General features: G+C 43.4%; 1 protein-coding gene across 1 annotated transcript; it reads left to right on the forward strand.

Moving 5' to 3' along the window:
* Window positions 1–2471: 2471 nt before the first annotated feature.
* Window positions 2472–22783, forward strand: LOC126993214 (zinc finger protein 39-like). The gene is made up of 4 exons (XM_050852086.1): window positions 2472–2980; window positions 9577–9900; window positions 17732–18761; window positions 19259–22783. The coding sequence occupies exons 3-4, from the start codon at window positions 18091–18093 to the stop codon at window positions 19560–19562; spliced, it is 975 nt and encodes a 324-aa protein (XP_050708043.1). The 5' UTR covers window positions 2472–2980; window positions 9577–9900; window positions 17732–18090; the 3' UTR covers window positions 19563–22783.
* Window positions 22784–27097: the final 4314 nt, after the last annotated feature.

A 27097-nucleotide genomic window follows, 5' to 3' on the forward strand; every position in this document is an offset into this window, starting at 1 on the left:
GCCTGGCAGGACAGAATTGTGGGCGAGTAAATATCATGTGTGGTAATATGTGTGGTAATATGTATGATAGTATGTGTAATAAAATGTATAAATGTGACTTGTTTTTGTTTTGCTCTCCAATAAATATTTTAGAATGAATAAATGTTTACGTAATATCAGTAAACATAACTGAAAGAATAAATAAATCTAAATAACTGAAAATGAAACAAAGGTTAAATAATGGCAGAATAATGATATTAAGAAATAAATAGTAAATTAATTATGAAATAAATGAAAATGTTAGTTCCATAGATCTACCTATTTTATGTATTCATGATTCTTCTTGTTTTTCATATTTTCTTGTTTACTATTTATTATTATAGTATTATTTTATTCCGGATATATATATATATATATATATATATATATATATATATATATATATATATATATATATATATAGATATAGATAGATAGATAGATAGATAGATAGATAGATAGATACAGATATAGATAGATAGATAGATAGAAAGATAATACATAAGTAGATAGATAGATAGATAGATAGACAGACCCCCGCGTACACCTCCCACCAGTGGAACGCCAGCACTCCTCGGGCGAGTAGCCGGGTGGCCACTCTACGGAGGCGAGGTGGACCCGTGGGGTCATCGTTTAGGGCCACCCCTCCGTGGTCAAGTTGACCAGTCGGCTGCTCGCACGTGTCAGCTACGGGTGTCTGCTGGGCGCCTGCCCAGAGACTGGCAGAGAGCCCGTGCCTCCGTCGCTGCTCGCCGGCTACTCGTGGCTGTAGCGGCGGCGGAGGCTTCCCCACACCCGCCGCACGCCAGCGGCGGGTTCCCCCCTGCGACGGGCCGTCGAACCGACAAAGGCCCGTTCCCCCTTTTTTAGGGGGAGAATCCTAAAAGAAGAAGAACCTCCCACCGCGACCCGTTTGCCGTGTCGTGATTAATTCGCCGAATATTCGGGGACATGTCCCCGAATAGTCTTGGCCATTCGGCGACATGTCGGCGACAAATTTGCCAATGAAATTTAAATTTCAATGGTCAAAATTCGGCGACAATTCGCCGAACACCGCGAATCGGACGTCGCATTGTCTGCGACATGTCGGCGACATTTCGGCGACAATTCGGTGTCCATTTTGCATTCATGCACATTCGGTGAACGGCCGCGAATTTTTCATGCAACATGAAACTTTCGTGGCGGTCGTGACCAACTGTCAAAAGTCGCGTGGTGGACGCAGACATGTCCCCGAACGGCCAAGAACAGGCAAGAAAGATGCCGAACTTGTTCGCGACACAGGATGACTTGCATATTCGCGCACATTCGTGAGTCAAAATTCGGCAGTGTATTTGGGTCTTTAGATAGACAGTCACTTTACCAATCAGCCAGCCAATCAACCCACCAGGCAACCATGCAGTCAACCCACCAGTCAACCAGCCAGCCAGCTATAGACAGCCAGTCTACCAGTCTCCTCCTCCAAAAGTGTAATGCCCCGACGAGTTTATTTTCTAGCCTTCCTATTTCTCAACACGGCCTCTGCGTGTATCGAAATAACACGAGAAATTAATCAAGACAAGGAGAGGGTATTCCCCGGCTGCCTGGGATTGAACCCGCGACCAGCGTGACGGGAGAGCTGGACTCCTTACCGAGTCGGCCAAAGAGGTACCCCACTGGCTAAGTGGGTTATGGGAGGCTCGTTCATCAGGCCGTCGCCGCAGTACACGGCTTTCCCCCCTATGTAGATTAATTTATGTGTGTTGACAATGTCCCTTTGAGACATAACTCCACAATGTCCCTTTGAGACATACCTCCAACTCCCATTTTCTATCAACCTCGGAGCATGGGCCATCCTACTTGTTACCCCTTCGGGGAAACTCAACAGAACTGCAGGAGAGGATGCCCACCGCTATGCCACCAGTGTAATGCCCCGCGACAAGCTTATTTTCTATCCTTCCTATTTCTCAACACGGCCTCTGCGTGTATCGAAATAACACGAGAAATTAATCAAGACAAGGAGGGTATTCCCCGGCTGCCTGGGATTGAACCCGCGACCAGCGTGACGGGAGAGCCACTCCTTACCGAGTCGGCCAAAGAGGTACCCCACTGGCTAAGTGGGTTATGGAAGGCTCGTTCATCAGGCCGTCGCCGCACTACAAAAGCACTGATTTTTTCGATGTATTTAGCTTCGCAGCATTCTCAAGCGATCTCGCGTAATCAACACAAATGATGCTGAAGGTCCTGCCATTTGCCCACGGGACTTAGGGATGGGGCACACGTGGTGCGTCTGCTCACTCTGCTGGGTAGGTGACCACCAGCGGGTTTGCAGACGACGCACAAGGTGCAGACGACGCTATTTCGTGACGTCACTGCAAAACCGGTAACGACATCGCCGACGCCGCCGCCAAGATGAGCCTTGCGGAGGTAAACATCACGCCGCTCCCCCTCACACTCCCCACCAAAGAGACTATTCTATAGTCTCCTTGCTCCCCACGGCCAAACGCCTCATCTCCCGCACCTGCCACGCCTCCTGGGACGGCACACTTGTCAACACCCTCCGCATCACCTCCATGGGCCAGTACCGCACGAACTCCTCCCCACAGCCGTGGGTGAGGAAAACGTCCCGCGTCCTAGACGTGGCCTTGACGCGCCTCCGCCTGGGCCACACACGCCTCGGCGCTCACCTCCACCGCCAGCGCCTCGTCCCCGACCCTCACTGCCCTGGTGCAGGACCGTCGAAGACACCATTTAGCACCTGCTGCTGCACTGCCCACGCCACCACTCCCAGCGAGTGCTGCTCCGACACCAACTTCGCACCCTGGACGTGCCCACCTTCGACCTGCCCACTCTGCTGGCGGCGGCAGGCGTCCACCCCTCACGACAGGAAGCTGTCATCCGCCTCACCTGCGCCTTCCTCAGGAAGACGAGGCAGCAGACGCGCCTGTGAAGACCTCACAGGACGACACCACGAAGAAGAACTGAGGTAATAAAAACATAATTTTACCTATTTTGGAAGCGGATTCGGCTGCTTTTTAATGTAACAATGCCTTGCTGCCTAGCCTTCGGCTGTAGCAACATGCCACAGAGGGGATACAAAGTGTATAATTTAACTGCAAGGCCGCTGAGAAGACAGACAGAGGTGTGCTAACAGTCGTCTTGGGAGGAAACCATCGGTTATGACAGCAAGACACACACACTGCCATTGTGTGTGTCTTGCTGTCATAACCTCCCTCCCTTTGTACTGTCTATGGAAATCATTGTGAGAGAGGCACAGCTTCAAGGACTGAAACAATTGTTCACCTCAGATCCAGACATCGAAGCTGATGAGGGAAGCTGTGGCCCGTATGGCCAAAATTATTAGATGTGATCCCTCCCACAGGGCTCTAGCTGTTATTACAGACTCACAATGGATATTTCAGTCTCATGAAAGCCACAGTCTAATAGACTGGACGTGTTACAAGAGTATAATGAACAGAAGCTAGCTTTTGCTGAGCCATACCTGTCTTGGTAAAACTCTAGAATCAGACCCAACTCACCCTAAAAGTTAATACATTATTTTTCTTTATATTGTATTTGCTAATCATCACTCTGGTAGCCGTTTTCATTATTATTACTCGTTTATGAGATTCTAAAATGCAGGGAAATATTACTATTTCAGCGGTGATAGGTTAGGTTACTATTTGCTCATGTGAAGGCTCTTCAGCTAGAAACTCCTTTAGGTTGGGTTATAAAGGTAAAGGTAAAGTTGTGGGTATTATTCTATATTGTCACCACTTTCACACCCATGAACGCCTTGGTGCTCTATGAAGGGTTCAGTGTCCATACAACACATTGCCGTATTGCTTTACCATTGGAAATCACTCGTTCTTGTGATATAAAGGCATATACATACATTTGTTTTGGTGGCGGCGGCAGCCATTGGCAATGGTTCGCTAGGTTAGCAATTAGCCCACACATGTGAGACCAGGTCCACCACGCGTGGTAATTTATTTTTTTAGAACACGCACCTTTACCTAATACTATATCCGGCCCAAACCTTCACAAAACCCTTTGGGTAAAGGTGCGTGTTCTAAAAAAAAAAAATAATAACCACGCGTGGTGGACCTGGTCTCATGCGTGGGCTAAACGCTAACCAAGCGTTGGATCGTTGGCAACACTTCTCACCTCTCAATGGCCGCCGCCGCAACCAAAATAAATGTATGTATATGCCTTTTCACTTCCTTTACCACTTTTTTTTATTTCCGATGGCAAAGCAATACGGCAATGTGTTGTATGGACACTGAACCCTTCATAGAGCACCAAGGCGTTCGTGGGTGTGAAAGTGGTGACAATATAGAATAATACCCTTTGGGGGCAAACGCTGTAGCAGCGCGTGGCCTCGGTGCCCATCTCCGTGACATTGGCCCTTGAGCCTGTGGTGGGAGGGAGCCCATAACCCCAGGACACAGGGCCAGTGTGACATCTGGGTTACCACAGTTTACCTTCCCCAGGTTTCCCCAGGTACCCATTTATCGACCAGCCCGAGAGGGAGGATGCTGGGTGAGCTGCACGCCGACTGCCCGGGCCGGGATTCGAACCTGGGCCCGCGGAGTAAAACCAGGCACACTGACCACTAGACCACGGAGGTGTTGGGTTATAATTAAGTCCATCTTTATTTAATAGCCTAATGTATAAGGTTACAAAGTCTTCATTTTCATTGGTACCAATGTCATTATAATATGTTGAAGACATTTTCCCACAATATTCTCTGAACCTATTTTGACCCTCAAGCAAAATGAAACACATTTACGTGGCCTTAGTATTTTACTGTATTATTTTTCAATCAACAATAAGTATTTCAATAAAATTAAATTTTATTAAATGTTATTGAACTCATTGATAACTTATCTTCACAATACCTTGGAATCGCACAGAAAGTTTATTGCAGCAACTACATCCTAGTGTGTATGTGTGTGTGTGTGTGTGTGTGTGTGTGTGTGTGTGTGTGTGTGTGTGTGTATTTACCTAGTTGTAGTTTTACAGGGCCTGGGCTTTACGCTCGTGTGGTCCCGTCTCCGTATCTGCATTTATCCAAATTTTCTTTAAAACTTTGCACACTCCTCGCCGATACTACATCCTCACTTAGTCTGTTCCAAACTTCTATATTTCTTTGTGGGAAGCTATATTTCTTTATGTCCCTCAAGCGTCTTCCCTTCCTCAATTTTACTATGTCCTCTTGTGTTCCTGGTGGTAATTCCTTCTGTTAGTAGTAACTCCTCGTTGTCTACTTCATCTATTTTGTTCAATAATTTATAGATTTGTATTAGGTTTCCCCTTTCTCTTCTTTGTTCTAGTGTTAGTAAGGCCATTTCCTTAAGTCTTTCCTCATATGTTAATCCCTCCAGCTCTGGAACCATTTTTGTTGCCATCCTTTGTATTCTTTCTAGTTTCTTTATGTGTTTCTTCTTATGGGGAGACCACACTGCCTCCGCATATTCCAATTTTGGTCTGATGATAGTGTTAATTAATTTTTTCATCATATCCTTATCCATGTAGTGGAATGCTATTCCTACATTTCTCACCATGTTATACGTATCACCGAATATCCGATTAACATGACTCTCTGGCTGGTCATTATCTTGCATTATTACTCCCAGATATCTCTCTTCGTGTACTTTCTTTGATATTTCACCATCTCCCATTTTATATGTCCATTTTGGTCTTGCTTCACTTTTTCCCATTTCCATAACATGACATTTCTTCACATTGAATTTCATCCCATTCCATACCCTATTTCCAAATCTTGTTTAGGTCTTCATGCAGAATTTCTGTCTTTACTGTTTCTTATATGTCTTAGCAGTTTTGCATCGTCTGCAAACAGGCTCATATAGCTATTTACTCCCTCAGTCATATCATTAAAATATACTAGGAAAAGTATTGGTGCCAATACCGATCCCTGAGGCACTGCACTTTCTACAGTTCTCAATTCCGATTTTATGTCTTTAACCACTGTTCTCATCTCCCTTCCCCTTAGGTAGCTTTCCATCCAGCTCTTCATTTTCCCTTTCAATCCGCAGTCTTATATGTGGAACTTTGTCGAACGCCTTTTTTAAGGTGGTAGTTCAGGTTTTCCAAGAAATATTTGTCAGAAATAAACTATTGGAAATATAGAGTTCAAACTTTACAGCTAACTTGCACTTTTGGGTATCTTTGTTCCCCCTGGATTAGAATGCTGTCGGTATGTCATGTCATGTCATACTCATGACATGACATGTCAGGCAAAATAATTGTTCTATATAAAATATTTTTCATCTTAGATGTACAAAATTATAGGTGGTAATGGTTTAATGGTTGCCTAAACAAGTTACGGTGTCAGTTTTTAAAAATTATAATTTATCTATTTTTTTTTAAATTATATCTGAACTCAGTATGGTTCCGTATCCACGTTTTACATAATAAATTTATTTTTCTTTATTTTACGTTAAGAGATGTTTCAAATTAAAGACCGTAACTTTCAACAGCATGAAATTATCCATGTATACACACAGTTTCATGGAAATATCATCTGATTTGGAATGTACAAAATTTTTTGAAGCTGAATATTCATGTTTTGAGATATTGGCCATCAAACACTTTGGTTTGTAGTAACTTATTTTTATTCTCTCTGAATTAGCTTTTTCCACTATATAGTGATATTTACACAATAAACAAAAAGTAAACACTTCCTCATAGAAATATAGAAAAATAAATATATCCATTGTAAAAAAAAAAAAAAAAAAACACGGGTCGTGTCGCACGTGTCAGCTACAGGTCACCTCCTCCTGCCTCATAGGTGATGCCTTCTTGTCTTTTCTTGCTCTGCTCTTCTTCTTCTGCCTTCTTTTTTCCTTCTTAGCTTCATACACTTCATAGCCAGCGCCGCGCGACACTTGCACGTCGCTATGTCAGCAAGCACTGGCCTTGAGGAGTGACTGTGTGCCTCCACCCCTCCCCTGTCAACGTGCCATAAGTAGGATAACTTGTAAAAGTTTCACTGTTCAGTTATCACCCTTCTGGAGCGAGTAAATAAGAGCTAAAACGCCTCACACTCTGACATCCAGGGCATACGTCCTTCTCGTATACTGCTGATGTTGCCACCCCAAGATTTTTTTCTACCATTTTCATTACTCATAACATGTTTTTAAGAGTTTATAGAACAACTTTAAATGGTTTTTGAAATTTTTTTTTTGTCATTCCTGAACCCGAACCCTGGCCTCAAGTCTACATAAACGCAGTCAACCCATCTGTCCCTTTCCTGTACTTTATCTGTCACTCTTGAGTAAAAGCTCAGTAAGTTTGTTACACATGAGCGCCCTTTTCTAAATCCATACTGTTTACTTGTGATTAAATTATGCTCTTCTAGAAATCTCGTCCATTGTTTCTTTATCACTTTCTCACTTATTTTACATAGTACGCTGGTCAATGATACAGGTCTGTAGTTCAAGGGTTCTTCTTTCCTTTCACTTTTGTATATTGGGACCACTTCGGCCCTCCGCCACTCCTTAGGCACTGTACCAGTTGTTATTGAGCATCTAATGATGTCATATATCGGTTCAACCAAATCATTTCTACATTCTTTCAATATATACCCTGAGACTCCATCCAGTTCTACCGCTTTCCTCTCTTCCAGCTCCCCCAACAATTTATATATCTCCTCTTTGTTTACTGAGACTGCTTCCATATGAACATTTATCTTGTTTTCTTGTGGCTCTTTAAATATTGATTCTTTTGTAAAAACTTGCTGGAACTCTTTGTTTAGTAACTCTGCCATGCCTTTAGGATCATCGATTATCACATTTCTGTCGCTCAGTCTTTCAATTGTTTCTCTTGGTTTAATCTTTCCATTTATGAATCTGTTTATAGTTTAGGTTACTCCTTGTACTTTTCAACAATGTCCTTTTCATATCACTTTTCTTTTTCCTTTCTTATTTTCACGTATTCGTTTCTCTCTACCTTAAAATCTTATTTGTTTCTTTGGTTTTATTTCTTTTAAATCTTTTCCATGCTTTCTCTTTTTTTTCTTTTGCATCAAACCAGTCCTTTTTTCCCTTTTCTTTTGGTCTGTATTCTGGTACAAATTTTGTAACCCCTGTTTTATACGCCTCCATGAAAATATCATACTTTTCTTGCACTTTACTTGTTCTCATTAGCTCATCCCAGTCCAACTCTCCATAAAATTTCCTAAGGTTTTCCACGTCTGCCTTCATATAGTTTAACCTGTTTCTTTTATATGATTCATCCTCTTCCTTCCTCTTTCGTTTCTATCTCTATGATCACATGGTCACTCTTTCCCAGAGGGCATCCATACCTTAATTCATCCTTCAAGTTTATTCCTTTTGTTAACACCAGGTTCAGTCTCGCCGGTTCGTCATCACTTCTATATCTTGTGTTTTCCTTCACCCTTTGCATCATCAAGTTTTCCATCATCAATCTTAAAAATCTGTTCTCCAATGCCATATCGCCACCACTGCTTTCAAACGTCTCCCAATCTACCTCTTTACAATTAAAATCACCAACTAAAAGTACTGTTTTGTTTGCCTTGAGTATTCTACTTAAGCTCTGTATGATATCTTCAATCACGATTTCATATTCCTCTTTACTCCATGAGTTTGTTCTAGGTGGTACATAGGTTGTTGTAATCATCATCCTTTCTCTGTTTTTGTTCTTCAGATTTACACTCACTATTTCTGCTTTTCCTTCTCCATATACTACTGATTTTACTAATAATTCCTTCTTTGTCATTATCATCACTCCTCCACCTTTGCCCATTCTATCTTTCCTCCATATATTGTGTTCTTTTTATCAAACACTATTTGGATGACTTCATTTAGTTTAGTTTATGTTAGGCATACAATCATGGGCTCCTTCTCTTTTAGATAGTGTTGTAGTTCCAGCTTGCTAGATATTATTCCCTCTACATTTGTATACATCACACTTAATCCCTTAATTATACCGATCTTGTCTAACTTTCGCTTTCCTTCCTCTTCTCCCTTACGTACCACTTTCTGACACGATCTCCCAGAACTCTCTAAAAAAATACCTCTTTTTCCTCTTCCGATCTGGCATTATTCCTTTCTTTTGCCTCTGCTAGAAGTTCATTTTATTTCCTCCTTTCTTCTTCATTTTTATTTATATTGATATGTATTTCTGTACATCTTTCTATTTCCCTTAACTTAGTTGTTCTATACAATATTTCCTCTGTTGCCTTCTGTGATCTTAATCTCAATTTTACTGGACTAATTTTTCTTTCCATGTAGGGGCCCTTCCCATGAATATCCTCCACCTCCTCCTCAAGGTTTTTCACTTCATTTAAGTTCTTAAGTAAATCTTTTACTGATTTCAGTTCTTCCTTTTCCCTTTTTGGTTTATATGTGATGTTCTTTTCCTTCATACCAAATATTACTACACTCTTCTTTTTATCTGCCAGGTCTCTAATTAATTCTTCACTTTTCTTCAAAGCCTTAACCACCTCTTTTTCTACGTTTTCCTTGTCTTGTTTCAACTGTTGCTCGATTATTTCTCTGAGGTTTACATTAGCGTTTTCACTTTCCACTTTCCAAGTCTTCACTTCGCCCATCATCGATAGGGTAAGCGATGGCTGAAGTGGTAGTGTGCTGGGCCCACATTCACCACGTGATGGACGACGCGAGTTCGAATCTCCACGCTACCACCTCGGATTTTTCAGTCACCACCGAGTGGCTTAAAACTACCCACATGCTGTCCTGAAAATCACCCATCAACCCGGACTCTAGGAACGAGTTCCGGGGGGCAGCATGAGACAAGAGAAGATGGCGCCACTATAAACACTTGCCTGCGCCATGATGGGCTGGGGCCGAATACCATCCAGGCCCCTCAAGCAAGCCTATCGGCGCAATAGGCGGAGAGGTAAAAAAAAAAAATAATAATAAATAAATAAATAAATAAAAACTTTAACTCTCTGTTCTTCATTGCTTTCCATTTGTTTCAAATTTTCATTTTTCCTAATTGCCTCTCCCAGTCCTTCCCTTATCGATTTCTCATATTTAGCCAATTTTTCCTTTAGTTACTCATTCTCTTCAATCACCTGTTTTTCCCTGTCCTCCAATTTGCGTACCCTTGCTTTAAGCTCTCTCTGGAATTCTCTGTTCTGTAAATCCTCCTCGTCTCTGCTCTTAACTACTTCGATCCACTTGTCCAGTTTCTTCTCCATAAGCACTATTCTCTTATACATAGCCGAATCTTTGCTGGCAAATATCGAGAAACCTGACAATTCATACCTTCCATCTGTACTCTCTTCTTCACTGCTCCCTATATCCTTCCTTCGTTCTTTTCCTCGCGCTCCATGTCTTCTTCTTGGTGTTTTCCACTCCATGGTCTCCTCCCTTTCACTTATCTTACCCAATTATTCAATACACGAGACAAAAAACAGCACATTTGCGCCGCCCACGCCTATGTAAACACCACTACAATAGATACCGGCGATCAACTGATCCTAGCACAGGGAATGGGGTGGAGACCGCAACTCTGCACGTCTGCTCTGTACAGAGTCTGCCGAGTGTGTATTAACACAAGAGTCCCCTCCACCCCCACATAAGTACAGGTAACTCTCGATTTACACGAGTTTGGTTTACGCGTTTTTGAAATAACGCGGGGTCCATAATCCAAATAAATGTTTAATTTAGGCGTTTTTTTTCACTTATACGCGATATTTTATGGAGTGGCCACCAGATGTCTCACGCAACAATACAGTACCTACGCTGCCACGCTACTCAACAATAGGGGTGGGCAGGTACCGGTACCAGTACCGGTACTAACGGTACCAGCAATACGGTACGGTACTAGTACCAGACTGCTCGGTACCGGTACCAATATTAGCCAGCCCCTCATGGTGTCCTTCATTTCTTCCTCACACGAGAGAGGCTGAGAATGAGTGCCCGAGTGGATATCTCGGTTCTGGTGACACGCGGCATGCAGCTGTTTGATGTGTGGGTGTGGTTGTGTGGTTTGTAAACAATGCAAATGGCAGCAAGCTGGGATTGCGTGAAATAACTCCTCGTTCAAGACTCATGATGTACTGTTTCTGATATCATATTCACCCCATTATTCTCACTAATATTAATAATTAATAATGAACACATGGACATTTTTTCCAATATGATTTTTTATGTAGCTCGTACTGCTCCTTAGTCATACAATCTTAAGCCACCTGTGGCATCAAGATTAAGATCATACAAATGGCGCCCGACGGAAAAACGGGATAACAGCAAGGCATGGACAATCTTCCACCGATTTAGTCTTTGTATAGTAGTTATTAGATCGCCCTGTATTCTATGGTAACATATTATAGGACAGCTACGGACTATGTAGGATTATAAACAATAATAAAGGTAAGTTTGTTTGTTTAGAGGCCAAGGCCTCACAGTGGTGGTCCACTGTGTCCAGTACTGTCCCTTTTCTTGAGGTCCAGCTGGTCCGGGATGGAGTTTGAGCCTGCCCTGTTGAGGTGTGTGTAGCCCTGTACTAAGGGCTCGTCTGGCAGGCTGCTCTGGAAGACGTCCAGCTGATTCATGTACATCGCCATGGGGCAGTTTGGTACTATTCTGGTGTTTGCACATACTCACCTCTCACAACTAAAATTGGCTTGGGGGCCTTTGGGACTGCGGGGAATGCAGTGAAAAACATGAAATGCGTCACAAGCACATAGTTTTTGAGTTATGGGGGTTCAAAAATACCCTAGACGTTGGGAAATTCGTTACATTTACCTAGGTGTAGGGAAATTCCATACATTCAGGGATTTTTTACCATGTATGGAAACCATGCAATTTCACTCAGTCTGCATAGCAGAGGATCGAGGGGCAAAGCCCCCATTAGAAGGTTATTTAAAGTTAGGTTGGAGTAGTTTAACCCAGAACTGCAGGACCCTTTATCTGATCCAGTAAATCTTAAGACTAGCGGCTCCAAGCGGGTGGGCGTTTAGGGCACGGTGTTGGTAATTACAACATTCCTAGCACATCTGACGGGGTTTTGACAAGCGGACAGGTGTTTATGTCACTAGGGTGTATTTTTCTGCGCGGGCTTATCCCTTTCTTCACCCCGGAGCTTGCAGTCTCATCGCCCATTGGCTTAGAAATCGTGAGGCCAGCGTGGGAAAAATACACCCATTGTGGCATAAACACGCCTGTCCGCTTGTCAAAACCCCATCGTACGTGCCAGAAATGTTGTAATTACCACTGCACCGTGCCCTAAATGTGCACCCGCTAGGAGCCGCTATTCTTAAGATTTACCTCTGATCCATGTCTGTCAAGTGGCAGATCCGAGTTTTTTCAACTCTTACAGAAATCAATGAAATGCATATGAGCGTCTTCGTCTCATTCCCCCGCATCTGCCCATATAATTTTTTTATCCCTGTCAACCATCTGGTTACAGCATACAAGCAGGTGAAAGGGACTTCAACGTAGATGGGGTCCATCTGAACCAGTCAGGACTCGATAGGATGGGTAGGAGGCTGAGGGAGTGGAGGAATGCTTGGTCCGTCTAGTGTGTGGATGCTTGAGGCACTAGAGAGCAAGGAAGAGAAACCACCAACCAAGCAGTGAAGTATATGAACTGTATGACACATTGGTTGCATAAATGTGAGAGGATGGGGTACAGGTAAACTGGATAACATATATGAGCAGGAGCTGGATGAGTGGAAGTTTGATCTGATTGGTGTGACTGAGACTCACTTAAGGGATGACGTGGGTGTGGACACACACACACACACACACACACACACGCACACACCAGACTCATCATGAACCATGGCAGATGTTTCTCACAAACAAAAATGGCTTCCCCATTTCCTAGAATGTGTTTGAACTTATTTGGTGAGTGGTTCATACAAACCCAAACAAACATACCCAATGGCAAGAAGAGAGCAGTGTTAAAGACGACTGCTCTCTTCTTGCCAAGAGCAAGGTTTGGTTCATGTGAGCCACTCACCAAATACGTTCTAACACACTCAAGAAATGGTGAAGTCATTTCTGTTTGTCAGAAACATCTGCAATGGTTCCTAATAAGTCTGGTGTGTGTGTGTGTGTTTGTTGTTATTCGATCCATGTGTTTATGTGGTTGGATCAAGATGGGTGGGTTGGCCGTGCACGCGCAGTGGTGACAATGAGAACTGGCATGGAGGAAACACAGGCATGCCACACCCACAACTGTTTCTTCCTTCCATTTAACTGCAGCAACAAGTCCATAACTTGGGTAATGGCAACACAAGCCACAACAGCCCTTACTTTAGCAGATGATGCCATGTTGATACAGGGCAAGTGCTTTGTTTACGTTGTGGATGTGGATACGGGCAACCGACTTTGGCCGTGTGTGACGCACACCAGGAAAAGTTGGAGTTGCCGGTTGCCCTAGGTGGCGTCAACGCGGTGGGAAGAAAAAGCTCTGTGTGACACCAGCTTACGGATAACTGTAAACTCGCTCCTGGTTGGGCGTACGGGCGTTGCCCGTAGCCACAACGGTTAGACGAAAACGGCCATTGTGACACCGCCTTAAGGCAGTGAAGCCACTGATAGGGTGAGTGTTGGTGATGACGTCATCGGACTCATAGCGAATCACAAGCATGTTTTCAGAACTGTCAGCCAATCGTAAGGCAGCCGCCTTCAACTGCGGCTTCAAAACGACCCGTTCTCTCTTCCCGTTTTCTCTCTCTCTCTCTCTCTTGCCATAGCCACAATGTTTGGAGGAAAACGTCCAGTGTGATACTACCTTTAAAGGTAGCGTGTGTGAAACCGATGGTAAGTAGACGTGACCCATATGTGTCAAAGCAGCGCGAAACTCGGGGTGATAATGCGCGGAAGTCGGGATGGTAAGAATTTAGGACTCCGTGAAACCAATGGATCGCGAAACTCGAGAGGGTACTGTATTTCTCAAATCCCTCTTTACCTCTATGCTCACACTTCTGCCATTCATGATTCATCCCAAAGACCCGACCACCCTTCTTCCTTGCAATGCCCTTTCTCTTATCTCTCCCTCCATACCACCATGCTTTCACATAACTGATCCAAGGTACTTAAATTCATTATTATTATTTTGCATTCTTTTTCACATTCAATTCCCATTCTATATGGGCATACAAAATCCACAACCTCACTTCTGCTTCTCTCACAAACCATCACTTTACTTTTGTTGACATTTACTTTCAGCTTCCTCCTTTTACAGACACTATCAAAAACACTGACCAAATTTTGTAAGTCACTTTCATTTTCTGCAATGAGCACTGTGTCATCAGCAAATAGGATTGAATTCATCACCCACTTCCTTCCCTCAGTGTACATTTTTACTCCAACCTCCCCAACTTTGCCCTTCATTTCTCTCATGACACCATCCATATAAATATTGAACAACCATGGTGACATGACACACCCCTGCCTTAAGCCCACTTTTATCTCAAAATGCTCACTTGTTTCTCCACTAATTTTGACACATGCAGATGCATCCCCATAGAAAGACTTTATTGCACTAAGCAGTTTTCCTCCCACACCATATATCTTTATAACATCCCACAATGCAATCTGATCGACTCCGTCATAAGCTTTTTCTAAGTCCATGAAGGCAGCGTATAGTTTCTTTCCTTTTGCTATTATTTTCTCTACTACCATCCTGAAGGAAAATATCTGATCCACACATCCCCTTCCCTGCCTGAAGCCTCCTTGTTCTTCACTGATTTTATCTTCTGTAAGTCTTTGTACCCTCTCTATTATGACTTTTCCATATACCTTCCCAGGTATACTCAGGAGACTTATACCTCTATAGCTCCCACACTCCCCTCTCCTGCCCTTCCCCTTGTAAACTGGGACAATGATGGCTTTTGTCCAGTCTGCTGCCCCCCCCCCCTTCCCGTGCTACTTCACATATCTTGACCATCCATTTAATAACTACATCTCCTCCACACTTCAACATTTCTGCTGTGATTCCATCAATTCCTGCTGCCTTTCCATTTTTAATCTTTTTATTGCCTGATTTGCTTCTTCATATGTTATACTTCTTTCTTTATATACTCCTCCTCTGCCTCCACTCAAAACTGCTGCTGTTACAGCTGCTGAATGTCCACCCTCAAAATTCATTAAGTTTTTGAAATATTCTCTCCATCTGTTTTTCACAGCTTCCCCGTCTTTCAACATTTTTCCATTCTCTTCCATAACTTCATTTATTTATTTTCTTCATTTATTTCATTTTTTACTTCTTCCCATTATGATTTTCTGTTCCCTTTATATTTTTCTCTCAGTCTTTTTCCAAAGTCTTCATCAACTCTCTTCTTACTTTCTTTTATTGCTTGTTTTAATTTCATTTTGTTTTCTCTATATTTCTATTTCCTTTCCCTTTTTACTTGGCGAGCCACATTTCTTTCTTGAGTTTCTTAAAAAGTTCCCTTTTCTCTTTTACTATCCTCCTTATCTCTTCTGTCCACCATGAATTTCCTTCTCTTTTTCCATCCCTCACCACTTTCATCCCTTCCACTTTTTTTGTTGTAGTTGACATTACTTCTTTAAATGTTCCAAAAACTTTTTCAATATCTGTACCATCGTTTACACTTTCCCATTTTTGGGCGCCAGGGGGGTATTTTTTGACGAAATTTTTTTAAACTGACTAAATTAGTTTTTCTCGCCCAACATGTCGGGGATGCTATGTACTACCAGGTAATGAAGCATAATTTTGTAGAATATTAAAAATCAGGGTCCCTTTAAGAGATTTAATTGCCCTGCGCTGTTATATCATAGCGCGCCAGCACACATTGTACTTCTCAGGGCTTGTACGCACATAAAATTCACATTAGAAATAGTCTTTTTCCCTTTAAATTTTGTCATCCGTCATACCTCTATCCATTCGTGACAGCTGGTAAATGTAAAATGCGTGCCCTGCTGCTCAGTTCTCACCCAGACGTTGAAATTTTTCGCGCTTAGAACCCTAAAAACGTCTTTACAATGACGTACAAGCCCAAAGCAACCATGAGCAGATTTATGAACATGAAGAAGGCTTCTGGAACAAAATGGAGACCCAGGAAACATGCAAGAAAGCAACGCTAGAAGCAAGAGTCACGACTCTGTGTTCACACCAACCTCACCACCACCACCACCACCACCACCTTTGAGTGATAATACTTTTTATTATAAAGGGGGACCAGATGCCTTATCCTTCTCCAGTAAGTGAACAAGGTATAAACAATCATATGTGAAGATTTCATGCCAATCAAATGAATACAAATGATAAGACACATGAAATGGAAAAAAAAATCTTTAGGAGCCAAAATCTCGAAAATTTGTTTTTTACACTCCAAAAAATTTCACAAAATCGAAAAAACGTCTGACAGTCTTTTGTTAGGTATCAATATAAACTACAACTAAATGGCAATTTTTCTCATTTTTTATATTTTAAAAAATGTAAAAAGAAAACTGGAGAAAATTATTAATGAAATATTTTTTTTTAAGCCAAAACGAAAAATCTAAAATTTACAAAATGAGAAAATTAGATATATACACAGAGTTTCTTAGGCATTTTTTTTTCAAAACAATTAAATAAAAACTAAAGTCTGAAACAAAAAGATTTTTATGCTTTGTTTGGGTCTCCCCTACATATTCACCCAAATTTCACGAAATTCACAGAATGTCATACATTTACACCAACAAACAACATACTGAAATTTCAAATCCATAGGACGTACAGTGTGCCCAGGAGGGGCCCCCCCTGCTGGTGCCCTCCTTAAGACTTCTGCCATTTCATGTGTATACTCTTTTATTTCTTTTCCTGTAACTTTTCTAACTTCAGTATTTCCTGTTTTACTTCACCTTTCTTTTCAAACACCCATTTTTTCTTCAGCTTTAATTTTGCCAGCACTGCAAGAAGGTCAGAGCCATCAAACATCCCTCTTACTACCTTCGTATCCCAAATATCTTTGCTAAGTCTTCCATCTACTGCCACATAAGCAATCAATCCTTTCTGGTCATAATCTTCTCCCCTCCTCCATGTGTATCAGTGGATTTTTTCTTTCAGGCAATGCAGAATGCTCTTATGTGAGTGAGGGGCTTCGTGGTGCAGTGGTCAGCACACTGCTCACAACCGAGAGAGCCTAGGTTCGATTCGGCGGAGTGGAAACATTTGGGCGGCTTTTCCGATACCCTCGCCCTGTCCACCCAGCAGTGAATGGGTACCAGGTATTAATCGGGGGTTGTGTCCCATCTCCTGGGATCTGTTCCCCTCTATGATTCCTTCCCCTCCTGTCTCTCTCCGGCATATGACGATAGATGTTGCGCTGACTAAACAAAACTTTCCAACTTTCTTATGTGAGTGGTTTATCATATAAATATTATGTACATATTTCTATGATTCATTTCAGGCGCAATGAGGTCACAAAATACTTGTGCTGGTGTTTTGTAGGTCTTGTGGGATTGGCAATATACGTCTGGAGATGAATATTTATCAGTTTTACGCATGTGTATGAACAATTTATGATTTATAATTCTATTTAAATACTCCTCATGGTCACCAGGAACAGTTTTAAAAGAAGAAAATAGATCTGTGTCTGGAGACTACGGATCCCAAGGACAGAGACTGCATGGACAAAGAAACTGAGGGTCTTTGTTTTGCCTCTTAACTCATATATGCAGGACATTTTCACTATGAAGAGTACATAATACTTAATATATGTCGAGTATCGGTGCTGTGCTCACCTCTCACTCTGTCCTTGCAGCTTATGGACTCCCTGGTGCATCCCTCGCCCCATCTCCCCTCTTGGCCCCTGAGTGTGGTGTCGGGGGAACCTTGCTGCCCACCTGGAGGTTCCTGCAAGACCAGCCGACTCCTCACATCAAGAGCAGTGTTGCAGTGGAGGCTGCAAGGCCAGGCAGCACCCTGAGTGGCCGGGACCAGCAGGAGCAGACTGCCACTGGTGTGAGGATCAGGGGTGATCAAAAGAACCACCACCACCACCAACAACAACAACTCTACTACTGACTTGCTGCTGCCATCTCCAGACACAAAGGAAAGGAAAAGTTTGATTATGAGAAGATTTGAGACTGATAGCAAGTTGACTAGACAGCCTTACACACAATGGTGAAGAAAATCATGAGTGCCAAGAGTGTGGGAAAAGACTCCAGTGAGAGACGCCATGAATGCCGTGACTGTGGCAAAAGGTTCAGTAAGAAGCGTGACCTTGACAGACACATCCTTACACACACTGGTGAAAGAAATCATGAATGTGAAGTCTGCAGAAAAAGATTCAACTTGAAGGGTAACCTTGACAAACACATCCGTACACACACTGGTGAAAGGAATTATGAATGTGAAGTTTGTGGTAAAAGATTCGCTCAGAAGAGTACCCTCAACACACACACCCTTACACACGCTGGTGAAAGGAATTATGAATGTGAAGTTTGTGGTAAAAGATTCATTCAGAAGAGTACCCTCAACACACACATCCGTACACACACTGGTGAAAGAAATTATGAATGTGAAGTTTGTGGTAAAAGATTCACTCAGAAGAGTGCCCTCAACACACACATCCTTACACACACTGGTGAAAGAAATCTTGAATGTGAAGTCTGTAGAAAAAGGTTCAGTCATAAGGGTAACCTCAAGAGACACATCCTTTCACACACTGGTGAAAGGAATTATGAATGTGAAGTTTGTGGTAAAAGGTTCATTCAGAAGAGTGACCTCAACAAACACATCCTTACACACACTGGTGAAAGAAATCATGAATGTGAAGTCTGTAGAAAAAGGTTCACACAGAAGAGTACCCTCAACCAACACATCCATACACACACTGGTGAAAGAAATCATGAATGTGAAGTTTGTAGAAAAAGGTTCACACAGAAAAGTACCCTCAACCAACACATCCTTACACACACTGGTGAAAGAAATCATGAATGTGAAGTTTGTAGAAAAAGGTTCACTCAGAAGAGTACCCTCAACCAACACATCCATACACACACTGGTGAAAGAAATCATGAATGTGAAGTTTGTGGCAAGATATTCACTCAGAAGAATAGCCTCAAAAAACACACCCTTACACACGCTAGTGAAAGAAATCATGAATGTGAAGTTTGTAGAAAAAGGTTCAATGTGAAGAGTGCCCTCAACACACACATCCTTACACACACTGGTGAAAGAAATCATGAATGTGAAGTCTGTAGAAAAAGATTCACTCTGAAGGGTGACCTCAACAAACACATCCTTACACACACTGGTGAAAGAAATCATGAATGTGAAGAAAAAGGTTCACTCATAAGGGTGACCTCAACAGACACATCCTTACACACACTGGTGAAAGAAATCATGAATGTGAAGTCTGTAGAAAAAGATTCACTCAGAAGGGTGACCTCAACAAACACATCCTTACACACACTGGTGAAAGAAATCATGAATGTGAAGTTTGTGGCAAGAGATTCATTGTGAAGTCTGAATTAAATAGGCACATCTTCAGACACTCTGGCCATAGAGGGTTCAAGTGTGATGTTTGTGGAAAGCGTTTTATAACAAAGAAGGAGATTGTCAGACACTTGAAGATCCACATGAGGTGATGTGTTGTGCTGTGGTGCTGCTGTATGTGGGTGTGTCTGTGGTGGTGGTGGTGGTGGAAGGCAGTGTGTGGCATGGAGAACAGGAAACAAACATGTATAGTCATAAATAGTTATTGTGTGACAGCATGAACTGTTCACTCTCCTGACTCGGGCTGCATGTGGCTGGTGGATGCCGTGAAAGGTTAAATCTGCTTGTGACTGCTGGGCTGATTGGCGGGGTAAAGGTAAAGACTGGGGCATACGCTATAGCTGTGCATGGCCCCTGTGGTGGTTATGACCCTGGGACACAGGGCAAGTGCAACATCAGGGTTACCAGTTTACCTTAACCAGGTTTCCTCAGGAACCCATTTATCAATCAACCCAAAAGTGATGATGAGCAGCTGGCTGGGCTGTGCCTTGACTGTTCAGGCTGGGATTCAAACCCAGGCCAGCATAATTCGAAGTTAGGGCTGCTAACCCATACACCAAAGAGGCTTCGTTGTGGGCGGGGCTTGTTTGTCTATCTATAGGCCAGTTTGACAGTCCATCAGAGTCATTGGCAGCACCCAAACCAAACTATATTCTCACCAATGATCCATTATCTCTACTCAATACCAGATACTATTTAATGGATTTCCTGTGTAGGTTCCCAAAATTTCCTCCTATTTACATCAATGCCAAACACTAAAGCTACGAGGAATTTTCATCATATTTTGTGTTTGCTTTGGAATCTTACAAACATGCTGTATTGGACTGTAAAACTGGCCCTATATCTACGACGCCCTCTTCCCATACAGGAACTTCCGTCCAGAGACTGCACAAGTGTCTCCATCTCTCCCTGTTCTGGCACTCCCTCTCACCACACTCAGTCCTGCTACTTCCAACTCTCTCACTCCAGTACTCACTCACCCTATTGATCCACTTCACAGGTGGTCTTACCCTGACACCCCCTCCCTTAATGCTTCCCTCATACACTCTCTTCACGAATTCATTCTCCTTTATCCTTGTCACTTGCCAAAACCATCTCAGCATATCATGCTTCACCCATTCAACCACTCCACAATCCACTCCCTTCAGTATCACGCACATACCAAACATCTTACACAGGCTTTTATTACTTTCTCCATCCTCTTATATAACTCATTTCCACTGCATGTATTCTCTATTGCTGTGCTGTACTTCTTGTCCACGTCTGATGCATGACAGAGTTGGCAGGGCAATACTGTTCCTTATGCCCCTCTTTACCCACATGCTCACACTTCTTCATTTCATAACTCTCCAACGCATCCACTCTCAGATTTCTCCTCTTAAACACCCTGTCCAACTCATCAGCTATCCTCTGCAGTGCCCCCTCATTCTCTGCCAACAAGATTTCCATCTGAAAACAGGCTTGCCACCAATGACTCCTCTGTATCTTTCACCCTCAGCCTTGGACCTAGCTCCCCCATTCTTTCATTTCTCTCATACAAGTGTCCATGTTTCCCCAGGTACCCATTTATTGATCCTTATGAAAGGGAGGACAAATAGCTGAGCAACCTGCATGATGACCTTGGAGGAAGAATACAAGAAGGGGGCATGACATCACAGAAGTGAAGCCAGCTTGGCTCTGCCCCCTCCAAGCTGCATTCACCGAACTGGTCCTGCCATCTGGTGGCCGTACTGGAGCCTCTGCCAGAGCCAAACCTGCGGCCAGCTGCGGTCCATCGAGGCTTAATTTAAATTTTTCTGAATCAAACTAGGAAAATATCAGAGTTGTAATTGTCACTATCATATTTATAGCAAAAAATCTGAGTGCTGTATATTATTCATGTCGTTGTAATAACCACTGTTGGCAAAATAAGAGAATTCATGGATGTATCCTACAACACTCCATCCCATGGTTAATGGGAATGCATCAGTGCGACCTCTTGGGTAAATATTTCCGTCATGCAAGAAAAGAGAAGTCAAACAAGTCTGGCATGGTGTCATGCTCTCAAAATCTTATAGTAGTTGTGGAAGGAAGTGTTGAAAATTTTGCCACTCAACATTCCTCCGGCTGGCACGCCACTGCCTCAGCATGATGCATTCCTCTGTCCCTCCAATCAGAGTGCGGGAGGTTGTTTACACTGCTGCTAAACATATCGTACACCACTGGCAGCAGGTATTATACTTATTTCATATTTCTAATTTAAATCATAATACATAAATCTTGAGCATCTTATAATATTACATTAACTTTATGGAAATTTAAAGGAACAACATAGAGCATGTGATGATTGTTTATGTGGGGAAAATATATTAAAATTTCCAATTTTTTGCATTTCCTCATTTCTTAAATACTACTAGTGAATCAAGTGTCTACCGTAGCTATGAGAAAAATATGTGATTTCTAAATAATAGCATGAAACTATAGTAAGAAAAATTATTTGGATGTACGCCACATGCATATATATTTTGGTAGTTCCACCAGGGCTACCAGATGGAAAGAAGAGCTCAGTGAAGGATCTAATTCCATCCAAAACATTGCCCGACTTGCTGAACGTGCAACACCCACACACCTCAACATTTTGTCTCCATGCCGGCTTGCTCTACCTTAAGTCGTACCCACAGAGGCAGGGATGGCCGCATAACATTTCCTCATTAAGATGGAATGATTTTTGTGGCGAAACATAATATTAGAGGCGAGAAAACTGAGCTAGAAAAAGAGCGACGCAAAAATATGTGAATCATCGCCTAGTAGTAATTTCAAGGAAATCATCTGTAATTCCTTTTTTATGGCTTTTACACACAAAAAGATCAAATTAGTTTTGGGTGCTATCAGAAATGCTTTGAACACAAAGTTATTTTCCAAAACATGTGAAATAAGTGCAATAGGCATACCTAACAATCACCAAATGGGGGGGGTACAAACTTGGCAGAGGGACTTTTTTGGCAGCCATAGCCGGTAATGGGCTAAAGAGTAGCCTATCCAGATATTTTGTTTTTATTCATTAATGATCCACGAGACATCCTAGAGTTAAATCAAAGTATGTGCTTATCTTTGTATTCATTTATACACACATTGGTAATATTTCTGTGGTGTCTGATTCACTTGTTTGAGTGAAATTCTATTGTGAAAAAGTCACATATTTGTGTCACTAGTAAATATGAAACTAGTAATGAAAGTTTTGCCACCATGAAATATACACAAATAGATAATTATGAAAGCTCACGAAGTCACAATAAGTGACATCACCTGCTTTGCACAGTAAAAATATGCTATTCATGGTATCTGATAACCCCAAAATGGCATATGGGCTGGCTTGGGCCTCGGAGCTACAGCCTCAACATTGCCAGAGTGTCGTACTCAGCCGATTATATTTCCCGACTTTCTACCCCTAAGCTGTCTTCTGGGCTCCAATAACGAAACTGATTTATAGTTATCGCTAAAAGAGTTAGATCCTGATGTTTCTTGGCAATAGTTAGGCGTCAGAAACCAGTAAAAACTGTGCTCTGAGTACGATGACCTGGCAATAGTGGCTATACGTATTTTCATATTGTTGTTTATTCAATGTTCTGTTCAAGAAAAAGAATACCCATAATTTTAGTTAGTTTTTGGTTATAAGGATTTTTTACGAAATACAATTATAACATTACCTTCTACTAGTTAGGAAACGTACTGAATCCTGGATCAGCTACGGTGATGTTAGGTGCGCCTATTGGCAGGACCAAGTCTCTCTCTCTCTCTCTCTCTCTCTCTCTCTCTCTCTCTCTCTCTCTCTCTCTCTCTCACATTCTCTCATTCTCATTCTCTCAGTCTCATTCTCATTCTCTCTCTCTTCTCATTTCATTATCTCTCTAATTCTCATTCTCATTACCTCTCTAATTCTCATTATCATTCTCCCTCATTTTCATTCTCTCACTCAAATTATAGACCAGTTTCTTTTACAAGTGTAATGTGCAAGATTTGTGAAAGTATAATAAAAACAATGGGTCGTACATTTAGAAAAGGAAAACATGATAAATGAGGGACAGGATGGATTTAGAAAAGGGAAATCGTGTGTCACTAACTTAATATGTTTCTACTCAAGAGCAAAGAGCAATAAATGTGATGCAAGAGAGAAGGATGGGCTGATTGTGTATATCTCTATTTGAAAAAACTTTTGACAAGGCTCCCCACAAAAGGTTAATCTGGAAACTACAGCAGTGGGGAGGAATGGGCGGAAAGGTGTCAGGGGTGGGAAGTCGGTGCTCAGCCAGAAGGATCTTAAAAGAAAGGGCATGAGTCACCTCCCCTGAGATTAAAGTGCTCAGTATGTCAGCAATTAACCCAGTAGCAGCGACAGGCCAAATTTGTGGCTTTACCGTGTAGCAGCAACGGGCCAATTTTGTGCCATGATATAAACCCAAAAAAATAGATGATACATAAACTGATCACAGATGCTTTGATATATACGTATTATGAAATGGTTTGTGTGAGGGATGATTTTTTCTCATTTTTCTCGCTTAGAACAGTGTTTCTTAAAGTGTGGTCCGCGGACCCCCAGGGGTCCGTGGAATGTTCCAAGGGGTCCGCAGGATAATTTTTAATATCGATTTCAGTCAGATTTTCGGCCAAAACGTTGTGGAAATTATGTTAAGCAAAATATAAACATTTATTTTGAAGATAAGCCAGTAATAAATAATTCAGTTGTAATTTCAGTATATTATGACCTGCAAACACTTTCAAACTCAAGAGGAAAATTATAATAATAAAGGGTCTGCTACATGAGTAATTTTAATAAAAGGGGTCCGCTGCACAAAAAAGTTTAAGAAACACTGGCTTAGAAGGACCATTAAGAAACATGATCCCCGCTGCTACCGGGTTAAAGATAATTATTAGTTCCCAATACTACTCTAACCATGCACAGACACATGGGACACCACCGCCAACACAATCACACAGAACACCGCTACCAAAATCAATCACGCACAAGAAACACACATGCAGGAACCATTCGCCAATCACACTACAAAAAGTTGACAAATAGCTGTTCAGGGCTCCTGCACACCACTGCGACACTCCAGGTCGTGTGACATGAGAAGAGGCGCTCAGTGGTTAGTACTCAGACAAGCCACTCCGGACGACAGGTAGGCAGGCCGCTCATGTGAGAGGTAGACAGGCCGCTCCAAACAACAGGTAGACAGGCCGCTCCAGTGACAGGTAGACAAGCCGCTCCAAACAACAGGTAGACAGGCCGCTCCAAACAACAGGTAGACAGGCCGCTCCAAACAACAGGTAGACAGGCTGCTCCAAACAACAGGTAGACAGGCCGCTCCAGTGACAGGTAGACAGGCCACTCCAAACAACAGGTAGACAGGCTGCTCCAAACAACAGGTAGACAGGTCGCTCCAAACAACAGTTAGACAGGTCGCTCCAAACAACAGGTAGACAGGTCGCTCCAAATGACAGGTAGACAGGTCGCTCCAAACGACAGGTAGACAGGTCGCTCCAAACAACAGGTAGACAGGTCGCTCCAAACAACAGGTAGACAGGTCGCTCCAAACAACAGGTAGACAGGTCGCTCCAAACACAGGTAGACAGGTCGCTCCAAACAACAGGTAGACAGGTCCCTCCAAACAACAGGTAGACAGGCTGCTCCAAACAACAGGTAGACAGGACGCTCCAGTGACAGGTAGACAGGCCGCTCCAAACAACAGGTAGACAGGCCGCTCCAGTGACAGGTAGACAGGACGCTCCAAACAACAGGTAGACAGGACGCTCCAAACAACAGGTAGACAGGCCGCTCCAAACAACAGGTAGACAGGACGCTCCAGTGACAGGTAGACAGGTCGCTCCAAACAACAGGTAGATAGGTCGCTCCAAACAACAGGTAGACAGGACGCTCCAGTGACAGGTAGACAGGTCGCTCCAAACAACAGGTAGACAGGCCGCTCCAAACAACAGGTAGACAGGACGCTCCAGTGACAGGTAGACAGGTCGCTCCAAACAACAGGTAGATAGGTCGCTCCAAACAACAGGTACACAGGCCGCTCCAAACAACAGGTAGACAGGCCGCTCCAGTGACAGGTAGACAGGACGCTCCAAACAACAGGTAGACAGGCCGCTCCAGTGACAGGTAGACAGGACGCTCCAAACAACAGGTAGACAGGCCACTCCAGTGACAGGTAGACAGGACGCTCCAAACAACAGGTAGACAGGCCGCTCCAGTGACAGGTAGACAGGCCGCTCCAAACAACAGGTAGACAGGCCGCTCCAGTGACAGGTAGACAGGACGCTCCAAACAACAGGTAGACAGGACGCTCCAGTGACAGGTAGACAGGCCGCTCCAGTGACAGGTAGACAGGCCGCTCCAGTGACAGGTAGACAGGACGCTCCAGTGACAGGTAGACAGGCCGCTCCAGTGACAGGTAGACAGGACGCTCCAAACAACAGGTAGACAGGCCGCTCCAAACAACAGGTAGACAGGCCGCTCCAGTGACAGGTAGACAGGCCGCTCCAAACAACAGGTAGACAGGCTGCTCCAAACAACAGGTAGACAGGTCGCTCCAAACAACAGGTATACAGGTCGCTCCAAACAACAGGTAGACAGGCTGCTCCAAACAACAGGTATACAGGTCGCTCCAAACAACAGGTATACAGATCGCTCCAAACAACAGGTAGACAGGCCGCTCCAAACAACAGGTAGACAGGCCGCTCCAAACAACAGGTAGACAGGCCGCTCCAAACAACAGGTAGACAGGTTGCTCCAAACAACAGGTAGACAGGCTGCTCCAGTGACAGGTAGACAGGCCGCTCCAAACAACAGGTAGACAGGACGCTCCAAACAACAGGTAGACAGGCCGCTCCAGTGACAGGTAGACAGGCTGCTCCAGTGACAGGTAGACAGGTCGCTCCAAACAACAGGTAGACAGGCCGTTCCAAACAACAGGAAGACAGGCCGCTCCAGTGACAGGTAGACACGACGCTCCAAACAACAGGTAGACAGGCAGCTCCAGTGACAGGTAGAAAGGTCGCTCCAAACAACAGGTAGACAGGCCGCTCCAAACAACAGGTAGACAGGCCGCTCCAGTGACAGGTAGACAGGTCGCTCCAAACAACAGGTAGACAGGCCGCTCCAAACAACAGGAAGACAGGCCGCTCCAGTGACAGGTAGACAGGTCGCTCCAAACAACAGGTAGACAGGCCGCTCCAAACAACAGGTAGACAGGCCGCTCCAGTGACAGGTAGACACGACGCTCCAAACAACAGGTAGACAGGCTGCTCCAGTGACAGGTAGACAGGTTGCTCCAAACAACAGGTAGACAGGCCGTTCCAAACAACAGGAAGACAGGCCGCTCCAAACAACAGGTAGACAGGCTGCTCCAGTGACAGGTAGACACGACGCTCCAAACAACAGGTAGACAGGCTGCTCCAAACAACAGGTAGACAGGCTGCTCCAAACAACAGGTAGACAGGCCGCTCCAAACAACAGGTAGACAGGCCGCTCCAAACAACAGGTAGACAGGCCGCTCCAAACAACAGGTAGACAGGACGCTCCAAACAACAGGTAGACAGGCCGCTCCAGTGACAGGTAGACAGGCCGCTCCAGTGACAG

This window comes from Eriocheir sinensis, unplaced genomic scaffold (genome assembly GCF_024679095.1).
Source record: "Eriocheir sinensis breed Jianghai 21 unplaced genomic scaffold, ASM2467909v1 Scaffold584, whole genome shotgun sequence".
In the NCBI taxonomy this organism is placed as follows: Eukaryota; Metazoa; Arthropoda; class Malacostraca; order Decapoda; family Varunidae; genus Eriocheir; species Eriocheir sinensis.